The 11,701-nt window shown below is 40.5% G+C and overlaps 1 protein-coding gene across 1 annotated transcript; it reads right to left on the reverse strand.

The window, feature by feature from the left end:
• Positions 1–765: 765 nt before the first annotated feature.
• Positions 766–10,645, reverse strand: LOC139722981 (uncharacterized). The gene is made up of 2 exons (XM_071634260.1): positions 10,579–10,645; positions 766–2,602 (listed from the first exon to the last, which is right to left on the reverse strand). Exon 2 carries the CDS (start codon positions 2,589–2,591, stop codon positions 924–926), a length of 1,668 nt encoding a protein of 555 aa, XP_071490361.1. The 5' UTR covers positions 2,592–2,602; positions 10,579–10,645; the 3' UTR covers positions 766–923.
• Between the last annotated feature and the right edge of the window lie 1,056 nt (positions 10,646–11,701).

The following is an 11,701-nucleotide window of genomic DNA, read 5'->3' on the forward strand; positions in this document are numbered from 1 at the left end:
AGCCATGTAGGTATTACAATTCATACATCCAATTTGTTCATTCCATCTACAAAATGACAACCAGTGATGTCAAAATACCCAAAGATACATGGCTGTAGTTCTCTTTAATCTTTTTTTTTTTCACTTCAGTACATGCATAAGACAATGGTGAGTCTGATATAAAAGAGAAAGAGAAACAAACAAAAGAAATGCACACCACTCCCATCAAGTATCAGTTAATCAAAGAAGATGTGCATGCTTCTGATGTGTTGATACAAAAAGGACAGCATTGATAATGAATGAGCACTGAGCACTGCAGACTAAGTACTGTAAAAGTGGAAATTGTCATGGTATTGAAATTTCTGTGCATTGAGCACAACCAGAAGCTACCGCACAAATAAAAGCATGCAAATATTTTTGCTTGTAATATGTACCACTATAAAATGACTTGATTTCTGGGAATTAAAATCATGCAAAATTCCTCCTACTCAGTCAAATGCAAAAAAAAAAAAAAAAAAAAAAAAAAAAAAAAATCATGCACATAAATCAAATTTTTCAGTATGGATCATGTTTACATCCACAAAAAAAAAAAGAATCACATCAAAACCACTAAAAAAAATATCAAATGGAGTTTCAGGTTGCACTCATGTTGTTAATGTGCGGGCCAGCCAACTCAAATTTGCTCCAACAAAAAAAAGGGGGGAGGGGGAACATACACTGAGAGTTCACAAGACCATTGGGTGGTCTGGGATATATCATATTATATTTGAATTAAATTTCCCCATTTTCCTAAAGTGCATGTGTTATAGGCCTATTTGAACCACACAAACTTCTTCAAAGAAGCAAAAGCCATCGGAAGAATTTATATACAATGTACCTGCAAGTGAAGAATGAATTGAAAAATGAGGGCTATACGACTACCATTATATTTCATTTAATGTATTTCATTGGGCGGGAAGATAATTTGTAACTCCTGCATCATAGACTGTCTGTACTGAGATGGGCACAATGCCCCCAGGGGCTGTTTGGTAGACTTGCTCAATGACCTGGTATTCTGGTATCTGTGTTGCCTGTCCTGACGACTGTTCCTGCCCCTCTTGACCGCTGGACATTTGGACAATACGGACAACCTGAGTGATCGGAAGTATGTCACTGGGGTCTTGGAGGGCTGTCGTTGTCACCAAGGTCTCTTTCCTTTCATCCTGGTGCGTCCTCTCGTGCCGCTGGAGTGCGCTGTTGTCCGTGTACGAGCGATCGCATATCTGGCAGCGGTATGGCTTCTCCTCGAAGTGTGTGCGCTCGTGCCGCTTCATGGCATGGCTGACCGTAAAGCCACGGCCACAATACTGGCAAACAAACGGCTTGTTCCCGGTGTGAGTTCTCTCGTGCCGACGGAGAGTGCCACTTTCAGAGAAGGCCCGTCCACAGTATTGACAGACAAACGGTTTCTCACCCGAGTGGACACGGGCATGCCGCTTGAAGTTACTGATGCATGAGAAAACCTTGTTACAGAACTTGCACTTGAATTCAGGGTCATCCATATGTGTCTGTTCGTGCTTGCGCAGATACCAGTTTTCGCTGAAAACTTTGCCACAGAATGAGCACATATGTTTCACCTTGTCCTTGTCGTCAATGTGCGTTTTGAAGTGCTGCTTGAGATAGTGCATCAGTGTGAACGACTTATTACACCGCGTGCAAGTATATGGTTTCTCCTCTGAATGAGTGCTCTGGTGTCGCTTAAAGTTGCTAAGTGTGGCAAACTCCTTCGAGCACACCTTGCACTTGTACGTGTTACTCTCCGTCTGTCCCTTATGAACTCTCTCATGGCGCCTGACATTTCGGATTCGCTCAAATGTGCGGTCACAAAAGTTGCACTTGTATACACCCGGTTCATCTTGAGTTGAGTCAGCATGCGACTGCTCGTGCTTCCGCAGCATCCATCGATCGCTGTAGCACTTTCCACACTGGTAACAGATGAAGGGCTTGTCCTTGTTTGTCTGATGCACACGCTCATGTTGTACCAAGTATGACTGCAGCGCAAATGCTTTTCCGCAATGCATGCAGACATACGGCTTTTCATTTGAGTGAGTCTTTTCGTGCCGCACCAGGTTGCTCTTGTAGCCAAAGGCTTTCTTGCAGAACTTACAGCGATATGGCATATCCTCGTCAAAATCATCTGTGAGGTCACTTTCACTGAGGGATGCCAGATCCTCTTCCTCGTCTGTTCCTCCGCCTAACTCGTGGAACTCGATGTGGTCCTTTTGCACCAGGTCATCGCCACTAAACTCAAAGATCTGAATGGTTTTCAAGACAGACTCTACTTCCTCATTAAGGACCTCAGGCACCTCTCCATCTACGTTGATATTCTCACCATCTCCAAGCTCTTCAATCTCCGAGACTCTCACAGACGCTGTTAGATCTGCTGCATCACCATTTGAGGTTCCAGCCTCTGTTTCTCCGGCCTGGTTTTCCACTGGCTGCACTGCTGCAGGCATTGGAGTGGCCTCTTCATTGGCCTCACTCAAAACTTTGGTCTCTACTGGCTGTGGTTTGGCCGAACTGTCCAGTTGCATAATTGCCGCCACAACTTGGCTGCCTTCATCATCTGCCATCCTGAAATAGACTGAAATTGAAAGACAACATGCAATATAATTGCCTAGACTTGGTATATCCAAGATTAAGAGATTGAATCTAATTAGGTGATACGCTATCAGCGTATCACCTATTGTGATTGTCAAAATCTCTCTTTATTTTTTTTTATTCTTCTTTCTTTCTGGACAATTTTGTGTCGTCAATATCTCAAGAATGACATAACGAAATAACATGACATTTTCAGTCAACATGTCTCATGACAAAATCTAGCCACAATAAGGTTTTCATGACAGTAACATATCTATGACGTCATCTAGGCGCCATTTTGTGATTTTCGGACCTTGTCACATGATCGATCATAACTTCATAACTAGATGTCATTTCTGTATCATTTTCGGTGGACATGAAGTTCAGGTCACGCTCTATCTTACTTTTTAACGCTAGTTACACAGGTCATCATTACGCGCGCGTAAGCGCGCGTCAAAATTTTAAAAGGCTCAAAACGACTTCCCAATGGGAAATCTCGAAGTTTCAGACAATTTTAAGCGTTTCAAACATTTTCTCGCGTGCGCGTCCGTCCGCGCAATTCCGCGCGCAGAGCCCGTAAGCAACATGAAAATGCAATTTTTTTGACTGATTTGGATTCCTGATACTTTGAGTAACAATATCCATTGATTTCCGATCGATTTCGACCTATAACAAAGGAATGCACTGGCGTCAAAGTTGAAATTCCACGTGCGCGTCTTTCTGCAAATATAGTGAAAAAACATGTCTTTGTTTATTTCGCCATGGCTCTTTAAATCGTCCGTTGACCCTATATTTCTATTGCATATTACAAAAGTATATGAATTGTAAATAACATTCCTGGTATCAATATTGCCAGGAAAACGCGATGACGTCATCATATCGTCATTTTAGATGAAAAAAGTGGAATTGATTTTTTTGAGGTACTGTTTCTGACATTCATTTGCTCGTATCTCTGTTGTTTAAGCTCAATATTATCCCAAATTCAGATATGTTGCAGTTTGAACATTTGCCTTTCAAGTCCATGTGATGGTTTTGAAATATGATGACGTCATCACACTAGAAATTGTGATTAAAGGTAAAGACTCAAAATCAGACAAGTTTACGTGTTATGTCTATGGGAGGTGATTTTTTTTTTTAAACCATGCATTGACTTGACAACGTTTAAGCACCTTTACCTCATCTGATTTTGCTCCATTTCCTCTGAAACATAAATATGTTGTAGTTTAGACAATAAGCTTTAGTAATCATGCATTTTATGTTTTCAAATCTCCTCATCAGGTTGACAATTTTGCAATTTAAAACTGAAAATGAGAATGCAATCTGTACGGAACGATTCCCAATTTTTCTTTGCAACTGTATATTGATCGAATCCACGCTGCCACTTGTGAGAAATTGAATAGCGCCATCACAAGTCGACACTGTCACAATAGTATTTACATTTAAGTTTTGCACTCGATCTTCAGGACAGCAATGTGGCATAATCTGTTAGCGCGCTGGTTCTTCATAACGCCATACCGGAAGGCGAGAGGTTCGACCCCCGCAGGACTTTTATCCGTTCTTTCTTCTTTTTTTTTCTCTCTTTTTTTTTCGGCAGTTCAGCTTTACTCCGATGTCATTTATCGTATTATTTTATCAAGTGTACGTAACCCGTGAACACGGCTGCTCTATTTCGCTTGCTTTGTATTGGAGTTTGGAGATTGGGTTTGCTTCAATAATTTTGTCACACTTAATGTTGTAAATTTCCCCTTGTTACAGTGTCCCGCTTGCCACGATTCGTTTTCTCTTTCCTTTTCTCTTCATTTGTTCTTGTTATACTGTAGCAGGATATTTAGGAACGTGTTCGTTTACATAACTAACATGAATGGGAACTGAATTAATTAACTCTAGTCCAGGTGCATGGCGTCTCGCTTATCTCTTTGGAATTCCAGGTTATTGTTTGACCAAATAACGGAGTTAAAGACAGGCAGGGAAGGAAGTGACTTGATATTGCTTCATAATGAGGAATTTCGGGCAACACCTTTCCAAGTGTAGTGATTATGACGGGGTTCTCTGTCGTTTATTTTCGTCATGGCTGTTTCACTAGTTAGCCATAGGTGATATTATGTTGCTGGCATCTGGGAGAATAGAACAGATCAGTACCAAACTGGAATAGCCCTATAAGCAATGTGGTAAGCGTTCAATTTTTTGCATCATCTTTCTTCTTTAAAGTCAATCACTACTGATCGAAATACGCAATATAATATGACACGTTCCACTGGTAGTTTAGGCAAAGGGAGTTAATGCATGATGCAATGATAAATGTGCTACCATTGATTTTAGAGACGTCATTGTGGTGTGGTACTGGTGATGGTAAGGGAACCATAGATTGCTTTTAAAGTAATGAGACAATCATTGGACCTTTGCATCAAGACCGTATTCCCATCTAGAATATAATGCATGTTCGTGCGGCGTTTTTTTTTTAATCCTGACGTGGACATTTTTTTTTCTTGTTTTTAATTTAAGAATGTTATATCTAAATTTGTTTCTTTCCCCTAACATTTGTTTTTTGTTGAATATAGAGTTAGACGTTCCGTGATCGAGTAGAAGAGCAGCGATTTAGTTACAGTTTCAATGCATCTTGTTTACCATCTTCTCTGACATTAAATTGATGGTTTTTATATTTGACATTGTCTGTCTATTTGCCAGTTTATGCTCATAAACCACTGCTATAACAACTAATACATTTGCTTCACCTGTCACACGCAATGACATGGATTGCAGTTGTGCATGCAGTTTTCCTTTTGCCACCTCTCGTTTTTCTCTCCCCTTTTCCCTCACTTTGGTTTTGTTATACTGCAGATGGGAATGATTACAATAGCATAACCCAACTTAAAGTAGGAATGAGAACTGAATAAATTAACTCTGGGCCAGGTGTATATAGCGTCTCGCTCATCTCTTTGAAATTTCAGGTTGCCATTGTTCGACCAACGGAGTTGAAGACAGGCTTTATGTTGCTATAGAGGTATCTCGCGCCACATGAATGGAATGCATACGCTGTTTAGTATTAGTAATACACTTTTTCATGCCCATCCCTGCCAATAAAAGTGTGTTTGACGGGGTTCTGTGTCATTCTGCCTACGAGAAAGCAAAGTTTTATTTTCGCCATGGCTGTTTCTCTATGCGTAGCCGTGGGTGATGGGTGTTGTTGGCATCTGGGCAGTAAAGAACCGAGTATCATGCTATAATACCCCCCCCCCCCCCCCCCCCCGTTAGGTTCTAAGCGTTCAATACGGTGATATATCTTTCTTCTTTATTATATCGATCACTGCTGATGGAATTACAGAATTATGTTATGACACGTTTCACTCAAAGCTTAAAAAACAAAGTTTATGCACGATACAAGTAATGGTGCATGAGTCCTATAGGCCATTGATTTTAGATGAGAAATTATGATATGCCTAAAGTAGTGGTGTCATTGATTAGGAATTAATGACACGATTAAGCACTCCTTCCACTTCTAACTGTCCCCTTTGAATGTGTGTCGATCACGTGAGATCGTCATAAATTATCATTCACGTATAAGCTTACGTTCAAAGTGTACTCTTAGTTGGAGGAGACCTATAGTTACATGGTTAAAGGTGATGTTTTGCCCTTTTCTCTTTAATTGAGGTATCACTTTCGTCCAGGATAAATCACATTCTCATGTAAACAGACTCACTTGCTCTATATCCCCTGTTTTGTATCGGAGGCTTCATTGGTTTTACTGCTGGTAAATCTCACAGGCTTGTATATAGTTGTAAGAGCTCTCTGAACTGATCATTGTGATAGCAAGATTAGAGGGAGTCATATTGGTTATGTAAATAATGGTCAAAGGTCATGTTTTAAAAGGCCACTGTTAAAGCCAGGATGGTTATAAACACTTAATTGTCATGTTTTATTTGTACGTGCCGAGGATCACTTGGACCCCGTTTACAGTGCGAGGCTCGGCCGCGTTCGGTGTAAACGCGCAAAAGGCCAAATGCGGGGCCAAAATTGGCCTCGCATTAGGCCACGCTCTGGAGGTGGTCTCGGCCGCGGCCGAGCCGCGGTCGCGCCCGGCCTTTTTCTCAGTGTAAGCGCAAACTGGGCTAAATGCGCGGCCAATTTTAGTCTGGCTTCCAAACCCTCGCCTGTACTATTTCGCTATTCAGGATATTAACTACTTCAACGTCGAAAACTAGTATAGTTTAAGGTGGTTTTGTCCTGCAAAGGATTTTCTCCTTCGACAAAGGCCTTTGCCCGAACGGCGACTTCGTCGCCACGGAATTCAGTTGGCAAAGGATCTGAAAACCAGACAATACCAAATTGCGTTTGTTTAAAAGGGTAGAGCGCCACTACGACAAAATATTGAAAGGTTCGAATCAAAAGCGCGGCCGAGCCCGGCAGTGTAAACGGACTAAATTGCGGGGCTCGGCCTCGCAATTGAGGTTGTCCTTGATTGCAGCTCGGCCGCGGCTCGGCCCAGCCCCGCACCGTAAACGGGGTCTAAGTTTATGCACTGTAAGTACTCAAAAAGTCCGTAAATCGACTTAGTCGCACACGCACAGAATTTCCACTTAGTTTGTGTGACAGAAAAACAAATGTGATCTGAATAATGTAGGCCCAAAAAAGTTCAACTAAGTATCTCATTAGAACTTCAAGGTTCTGTATTACATTCTTTTCTTTGTCGATCACGGATGACCGACATCTGATGACCCCAAGCGTATCACCTAACTCGTCTTCAGTGTGACGAGTTTCATATCTCGTATCAGTTTGGTTGTGACACAGTTCATATTCATTATGGTATCTTCTCAGGCCAGGGCTGAAAGTATAATTAATACATTCATATTTTAATCATTTGATTCTTTATTGTGTAATTTGGAGTCATCAGGTCAGGGTTCATGACAGCACCGTCAAGGTTGCAAATATGACAATAGAGGGTCCAGTGTAAAAAATAAAAATAAATAAATAAAAACAATAATACTAATTATATTGAATAATAAAAGACAGTCTAACAGTCAATTAAAAAATTCTACATTCTTTTATATCTACTGCTAATTAAGCTGTTTCTTGATCCCTTTCGAATGATACAATAATGGTGGTGAATTAAAAAAAAATATATATATATTTGATGTAGGGGAAGTGTGGGAGAGTTGAGCCACTGGGAGAGTTGATCCAGGCCACCTCACATCTTCATAGTGACTGATAGCAGTCAGCTGCTGCCATTTCTTGTTCATGCCTATGATTAATTATATACCAGTGTATGAGGCAGCGACATTGGACGAAGCATGACAAAATAGTCAAAGAAAAACCATTTTTGGTCACCAAAAGTGAATGTCCACTTGTCAGATATGTGGTTTTCTCTCACACCTATGGTAGAGGATAAGTGCAAATCAGTTTGATTAGCAGATAGTCTGTATATCATTTGTTTCTTAGGGCAAATTTCAACATGTTTAGTGTGGTCACTTTCATAGGTTTTGAGGGTTAGTTTAAAAGGCGACTGTGGGGAGAGTTGTGCCAACGTGTCGAGGGAGAGTTGTGCCATGGCTAAACCCTGTATTCCAATGGCTCAGCCCTCAAGTGGCTCAACCCTCCCTTCAAGTGGCTCAATGAGTGTCATTTTTTGGTCAAAGAAACTGGTCTGCAATTGGATGAGGTGAGGAATATTGGAAAGGTATGTGGTGTTCTCGCCAGGGGTGACGCCCTACAGGCGGTTTCTTCTTCCTAACACCAACAGTTGACTTATTACGCAAATCCAATCAGAATGCATCTAGAAATCCTGATCATGTGATCGTAGGTGGACCCCAACAACATCCACATTATCCATCCGATGACCCGTAAGTCAAACAGATGCCCCGCCCCCTCTGTTACCATTACACCATCTTTCCTTAGATAGGTTTCCATAGTCATTTCTTTTATAAGCCTGAACTTCTTAATATGATATGTAGGGCCTATAGCATAGTGGCTCAACTCTCCCAACCCCGTGGCTCAACTCTCACCACATCAAGGGAGACTTGAGCCATTTTGCAAAATATTTTTGTTGAAGTATCACCCCCAAGTTGTTTGTGCTAGGTGTCTTATTGGGCTATCATATTATGCCTGAATAGTTGTAGTATATACTAGCGAACGAATAATCCATAAATTGTGTATAGTTATTGAACAATATCACTAAATGTAAAAAGTGGCTCAACTCTCCCACACTTCCCCTACTGGTATTGATGATCAATGACTAAGTAGGAAAAAGTCTTAGTCATTGATGATCAATGACTAAGTAGGAAAAAGTCTGTCTATTGCCTAACCGCGGTAGATTTAGACTCTAAAGTCCTAAATAATATATACTGGTACAAGTTGTATCTAGGCAATGCATGCATAGAGGGTCTATATGTTCATTTGATATACGGGTACTAAATTAATCTGCATCAAGTTGTTAGATCCACATATCGTCGCTGGGCGACAAGACCTCGTATCTACAAAATGTCAAATGTTCAGGAGAGCAAAAAACATGGCGGCCAAAGCACTGTGGGGAATGGGATAGCCTTTCCTTAGACATGCTGTGGTGGCTTCATTTTTGGAGTAAGACAGTTTGGATTTGGACAGGACATCACTTAACCCATTATTATTTGATCATTAATCCAAAAACGTCATTTTAACCAAAAGTGCAGATACAAGGTCTTGTCACCCCAGCAACGATATACAGTTGTATAGTCAGCAACCTTAATTCAAAGTTTTGTTTTGTTTCCTTTTCTTTTCTTGCACCCCGATTCAATGCAATGGAGGATCTAATGTTCATAATGAGCCATAACTTGGCATATTTAAAGCGGACTCAAAGGGGGGGGGGGGGCACCCCAGCCCGGGCGCCACCCCACCCTCCCCTTGCCCTTTTTTAAATTAAAAAACAAAAGAAATACAAAGAAAAGAAAAGAAAAGGGGGTGCGACCGGGCGACCCCCTCCCCCTTTAATTTTTGAAGAATTCATATTGTCAGTCGATTGTATTTATGAATTATGCCCGTTATGGCAACAGAAAATTGCGCTCAAGTGTTTTTCTTTCTTTCTTTTTTGGAGCACTGGGGTGACCAGGTGACTGACCTCTGAAATGGTGTCAGAGACTCCAACTCTCCCTTTTTCGACGGGAGATCTCCCGCCGAAAGCCCATTTTTGCAAAATCTCCCGTTCTCCCGTTTGAGATTTGATTTCCCCCACCCTGGCTCTGTGTCTCCCGGTGGAAAGGATTTCTTACTTATTGCTATCATATGTTGACAAAATAACCCTTAGATAGCACCAGAGAACATCTAAAACCCTAGGAACTTCGCGCTTTGCACACATGAACTTGCAGTCTCCCGTTTGCTAGGGGTTTCGGGCGGGAGAATCTCCAGATCAGAAGGTGCTTGTTGGCCTTGGGGTTGGAGTCTCTACTCTGTGCCTGTGGTGTGAAGCATTTTTCCCCGCTTGTCAGCCGATAAAACCCAGAACTGGCACCAGAAATGTTTTTGACGCCCCCCCCCCCCCCCCCCCCCATTTTTTTCGGAATTCCTGGATCCGCCCCTGATAATCAGCAAATCATTAAATCGTTCTGGGCCGAGTGTTTGACCAACACTGCAACACAGCACGGTCACGCGTACGCGCATCAGCACTACGTCAATATCGACGAGCGGGACTACAATAATAAGGGGCACTTATATTTATTTCAAAATATATGCTTATTTCATCAGAGAGATGCGATTATTTCGCTGCATGTCGCTGAGATCCATCTATCACAATAACAATATAACCAAATGATGAACCAATTGCAATATTTATAACGAATCTGTGCAATTTCTTGAGTAAAATCTAACCGGCAACGAACGGCAACTTCTAATCTTGCGTTGCCGCTCATGCAGTATCATTTTGATGTCAATGTACAACTCTTAGCATACACGGATTATTTGTGAATATCATTGGGATCTAATAAATAACAATATAGTAGATTAAAAATGACACAGTACCTGGAAGGAGCTTGTTTCGTCAATTGGTGAAGCAGTTTTTCCACATCAGTCCTTCCTTACAACTAACGTATCGTGCAACATAAGCAGCCAAGATGGCTGCAAAACTGGCAACGCGTGCGCATCTCATTCTGCGCTTGCGCAAGCATGCACATCTGGGGGTGGGGTTCATCTAAGGCGGGAATCTGAAAAAAAAAGAAAAAAAAAAACACTATCTGAGCCAGGGATCATATTGAGGTTTTTTGAAAAAAATCGAAAATGAAAATTTTGAGGTGATTTTGATACATGACAAGAGCAAATTGTGTACACACTTGAGAAAAAAAAAATTAAATCTGAAATCAGATTCAAATTCACAGAATATCATGCCTGCTGGTGAACGCAACATGTATGATATATAATATGCGACGAATGGTGTAATGATAAAAATTATGTTGGCTGTCATCTACCAAAACGTGTGCAATCGTATAAATTTCTATAACAATATCATCTGCATACCTCCTCTCTATATCCTACTTATCCATGCAATCTATGTTTGGGAACTACATGTACATGTATTTTCTACTGTACATTCTCTATGTGTATAATCATTAAAATGTTTTTGTACAACACTCAAAAAAAAAAAAAAAATAGATTCATAAATCATAGTCTATGAATGTGATATCCAAAATGTAAATCTCAAATCTTTTACCAAAAAAAAAAATCCTTTAAAAAAGATTTTTTTTTTCCTGTGATTACTGTGACAGATTTACTTAGTAGATTTCATCTTATTCTATACAGCAGGCCTACCATTGATCAAATGTGATTGATTCAGTTAGTTTTATATTATTAAATGTTATGAGTTTCCAATTGTGAATAAAGGAAATCCAGATTAATGTAGTAGTATATTACACACACGTTTCTTTTAAATCAACACAGAAACACAGGAGAATGAAATCAATATGTGTTCAGAACATGAGCCATCATATGTTACACATATTATTCTGTGGATTTTGACACATGATTTCTTTTGAAATTATCAGAAATGTGAAGTTTAGAACACTGACAGCAAGAAAGTAGCACAAGAGACAAAGGGATTCATCTATTTTCATCACTCGATAAAATGTTTATTTTGTGTACATGGTTCAAT

This window comes from Diadema antillarum, unplaced genomic scaffold (genome assembly GCF_040938485.1).
Source record: "Diadema antillarum isolate AM-2024a unplaced genomic scaffold, OU_Dant_1.0 scf00000179, whole genome shotgun sequence".
Taxonomy (NCBI): Eukaryota; Metazoa; Echinodermata; class Echinoidea; order Diadematoida; family Diadematidae; genus Diadema; species Diadema antillarum.

What these genes read in the sequence shown, in the direction of transcription:
- LOC139722981 (XM_071634260.1), bottom strand. Translation starts at nt 2,591, where the DNA reads ATGGCAGATGATGAAGGCAGCCAAGTTGTGGCGGCAATTATGCAACTG.